The following is a 4,358-nucleotide window of genomic DNA, read 5'->3' as shown; positions in this document are numbered from 1 at the left end:
ACCAAACACTCAGAAATTGTTTTTCGTTCTCACAGCACTTTTAAAAACAGTTTACCAAACACTCAGCTGCTTTTTCTCACAGCAAGTTCGGAAGTGCTTCTTCTCACAGCACAGCAATCCCAAACTAAGCCTAATAATGCTATGTTATCTATATTATTTTCTTTATTTATCTTCCTTTTCCTAGGTCTTTTTGGATTTTATCAATTACTAGTTGGTTTAGGGTTTGCAAATTAAAGTTAAACCTAATAGTAGTAGTTTTTTGGCTGAATATCAATAAAATTGAGAACCTATACACATAATTAAAAAAAAAAAGACTTTAGGAACGCGCTTTGCATGCGCCTGAAGGAAAAAGTGCGATCTTCGTTCCTGTCCGGCGGCGAGCCCTTCACCGTCATCGGACGGGTCTTGTCATACCCGCGTGGGACTGATGTGAGGCCGGGCTTCTCGATCTATGTTTCTGGTCTGGATTGGGGAGATTGTGGCTGCGGTATGTGAGGTGCGGAATGGGAGAGATCACAGCAGTTGTCGGGTTTGGTGGAGTTGTCGTCGCGGAGTGGCTGGAGTCGGATCGGCTGCAGGATTGCTTCTAATCTGGGTGGTGTATGATTTGGTTGGGTCGTGGTGGCGGATCTGGGTTGGTGCTATGGGATCCGATCTAAGGACAGATCCGATCTGGGGATGGATCAAGCGCACACTGGTTGGGATTTGGTTTGCTCGTGGTGGCGCGAGATGGTGTGATCAGGATGGCAGAAGGTGGGTGGTCCGGTGAATCTGGCGCAGCGGGGCAGCTATGGCCGAGGCTTGGATGGCGGCTGTGGCTTTTCCTATTTCTTGGGTGGAGGCGTGGGCTTGGGCTTGGGCCCTCTTTCTAGGCCCAGCGTGGGTTGGTTTTTTATTTTATGTTTTTAGTTTTGCTTATGTTAGTTGGTTAGTATTGTCTCGCCTTTGGGGTGTAATAAGTCTATGCAACTATCATGTAGGGCTAGTCGGGCTAACTACCTGTGTGTGCACTCTATAAGTGCCTTGTCTGGTCTAGTGAGGCGGCGATCAATTCTGATTAAATGGTCGCAACCTCCTAGTGGCAGGATGAAACTCAGTGTCGTCGGGTTTTATCTCCGGCGGCAACATAGTAGGAAAGTTGTGATTTGGGTAATTATGCTTCGTTGTAATCGAGTTATCTTTCCGGTATGTTACCGCTATGTCAAAGCAAATGGAGTAGCCAATCGTGCACTCTTTGCTAATTGGTGCTTGTTTGAATACATGTATTTGATAGAGACTCCTGATATTATCTGGGATGTATTCTAGATGCTTATTGTAATCAGGGGTTTAGGCTTAATGTCCCCCCCTTTATATTTGACAGTTTCATTAATTAAGGCTTGAGAGCAGCTGCACCAGCCCTTTATTAAAAAAAAAAAAAAAATTGAGAACCTTCTCACAACTAGCTCTATCAACTCTGCCATTCTGTAGGAATCAACGAGGCATAGACACTCTAAATCCTTGGCTATTCTCACCTTGAGAATCAACAAGGTTTAGATTTTATCTCGTTTTCCTTATTCATCATATTGGTTTTGTTCTGGTGACATAATTGGAAGTTGGGATTTGAGGTTGTGAGTTAATTCCCATCACGAGCTGCATCATGATCTCAATCTGATAAGACTATCAGAAGTAGTTCAAGGTACAAACCTGATAGCAAACATCTTTCCTTTTTCTTGTTCGTACAAAAATCTCAATAGCGAAACCAGATTTTTTTCTTTTTCTTTTTTTAAGCATGGCTACCAATATATTATATATACCATCTCATTCTTAGATTTTTCTCTTCCTTGCGAAGAACATCTTGATAGTCCCTTCACAACTATTTCGTCACCATTTCGGAGTATGCCCTCTGAACAAATTTTTCTCGCGTCGATTTCTAGAATGGTCATTTTCACACAGATTTTACAATTAGAATGTTATAAACCTTCTTAGGTTCTTTAATTATGCAGTTTTGGAACTTTAAGTCAAGAATTATACAATCACGGACCCTACAGTACTTTTTAATCTGAATGGTTTCAACTTCACTGGAGAATGCATGTGGACATATTTGAACATATGCTCATATATATTCCGAGTAAAACTTACAAATGGTCTTTAATTCTGGTTTGCAAATTAGTCAAACCTATAAATCTTCTGATTCCTCTCTAAACTTCTTATATATATCACTCTTGTAGAACTCCCTCGTCCTAATCACCAGAACCAGTGAAACAAGAGCACCAAAGAATGTGACAGCAGCTAAAATTGAGAAAGACAGCCTATAACACCGACTCCCAATACAAATCAGCTCCTTCACCGAAGACCTTGTCATCCCTTTCCTTGCCAAATCCTTCAACGCCTCTCGATCATAGAGCATCCCGGTGACCTTCACATTGAGAATGTAAGACCCGAGAGGACTCGCTAACTGTCCACAATTGAACAATGTGGAGTAGTACTTGAGCCCAAACAGCTCGGAAATGATGGCGAAAAGCAACGGTAGTTGGGCACCAAAAGAAAACCCAATGATCACTGATGCCACATAAACTGAACCAGGGGCCGGAAATGCAATGAGGAGGTAGCCGACACTTGATAGAAGAAGCACAAGAGTCATCATGAGTGGTCTGGGCATTTTCCACTTTACTAATAGGCTTTCCGAGACAAACCCGGAAAAGACCCTACCAAAGTAGTTCCATATGCTCACTAGTGATACAAAAGAGCTTATTGTCTTTGTTGGGTATCCGAGAGACTCACCGATTTGCCCCAAATTGTCTACGGCCGTCAAGCTTGACCCGAGACCACATAGCGTTGCAATGAAGAGAATGAGCATGTCTACGCTAAGGAGGGCTTGTAAAATTGTGTAGTCTTCTCCTCTTGGTGGCTTGTTGCATATCTCAGCAAAACAGGGCGTCTCTGTTTTCTCTGTTTTTGGTTGCTCAGTTGCTTCTGGTTTCTGAACCGCTACCTCCGTCGGAGGATCGACTGGTTGTTTCTTGAGGTTCCAGAGGAGCAGCTCTTCTCTAATTGCAATTCCAAGAGGGAGAAAGAGAAACACACAAACCACAGCGACGCTTCCGGCATAGGCAGCTTGGGAGAAAGCAATCTGTTTCTGCATTATGGTCATAACCATGAGAAACAAAGCAAGAGCAATAGAGATGTAGAGGAAATGGTAAAAGACTCTGAGCTCATTTGGTTGCCTAACAACTTTCATTGGACGAATGGTGTACACAAACACTACAGAAAGAGCAGCAGGGAGCCAAGCAATGAGTAGAACCAACGATTTCGAATCGTTTCCATAAACTGCCAAGTAAATCTGATTAAACATGGCTCCACTAAGCCCAGTAAAACCCTTCAACAGACCAAGCATTACACCTCTGCTTTCCGGGAAGTTCTTGACACAAGTGACAAGAGCTCCGGTATTTGCAAAGTTCTGAGAATTTGCTCCAATACAAATGTACATGCACATCTGCCAGACTTTGGGTTTGGCTATTTTACCGGTGACGGCAAGCCAGATCATGAAGTAGCCGGTGAAATTCATGGCGGAGCCGACTAGGAGAACGAACCAAGTTGGAGTTACTTCACCTATTAAGCCGGAGAGGACTCCGACGTTGGCGCCGAGGTCTTTGAAGAAGCCGAGCAAGTTGAGGGTGGATTGGTCGTAGCCGAGAGTGGACTTGATCTGCTTGGAGTAGACTCCGAACAGATAAGTGGCTCCGGCTCCGGCCATGATGAGAAAGGATGCAAACATTGTGAACCATCTTCCTTGAACCACTTGCACTGCAAACTGGAGCGACTCACTAGGTTTAGAGCTGCTCATTTTGGCCATGGCTAGCCGGAAAGAGTTTGGTTTTCTGGAAGGGAGAAAAGCAACAGGTGAAGATGCGCTTTTGGATTGGTGTGGATATATAAACAAGTAGCCGAAAGGATTGACTCGAGTGTTTGGGCAGACTGAGCTAACATGCAGTGGTATTTGAATACAGCTCAAGGCCAAAGGGTGTGGTATATAAATAAGCCTAGAGGTCTTGTGAGGAACAAGTTTGGGGTTTTGTTTTTTGGTGCTAGTCTTTGTTTAACGGTCTTGGTTATCAGAACCCAATGGAAGTGTGATTTAAAAGATTATTAAGTGCTTCATTAGTGTGATCCTGTTGGCTGCTTAAGATCTCTAATGGTTGATTGTGGGATAGACTTGGTACTCACTAGGAAATTGAGCAAGACCCTTTTGAGCTTTCACTTCATTATCCAAATATCATGGATCTCATTTGTGCAAAAAATGAAAATTTTCAGTTTAGCAAGGTCATTTGGTTTTGTTTTTCCCTTTGCTAATACGAAGTCGTTTGGTTGTATGTGGGCAA

The 4,358-nt window shown here is 43.2% G+C and overlaps 1 protein-coding gene across 1 annotated transcript; it reads right to left on the bottom strand.

The window, feature by feature from the left end:
* Positions 1-2,065: 2,065 nt before the first annotated feature.
* LOC112166530 (protein NUCLEAR FUSION DEFECTIVE 4) lies at positions 2,066-4,055 on the bottom strand. The gene has a single exon (XM_024303399.2). The coding sequence runs from the start codon at positions 3,830-3,832 to the stop codon at positions 2,156-2,158; it is 1,677 nt and encodes a 558-aa protein (XP_024159167.1). The 5' UTR covers positions 3,833-4,055; the 3' UTR covers positions 2,066-2,155.
* Positions 4,056-4,358: the final 303 nt, after the last annotated feature.

The sequence above is a fragment of the Rosa chinensis genome, chromosome 5, assembly GCF_002994745.2.
Source record: "Rosa chinensis cultivar Old Blush chromosome 5, RchiOBHm-V2, whole genome shotgun sequence".
Lineage (NCBI taxonomy): Eukaryota > Viridiplantae > Streptophyta > Magnoliopsida > Rosales > Rosaceae > Rosa > Rosa chinensis.
Note: the sequence above shows the minus strand (reverse complement) of the source record. Positions and strands in the feature narration are given on the sequence as shown.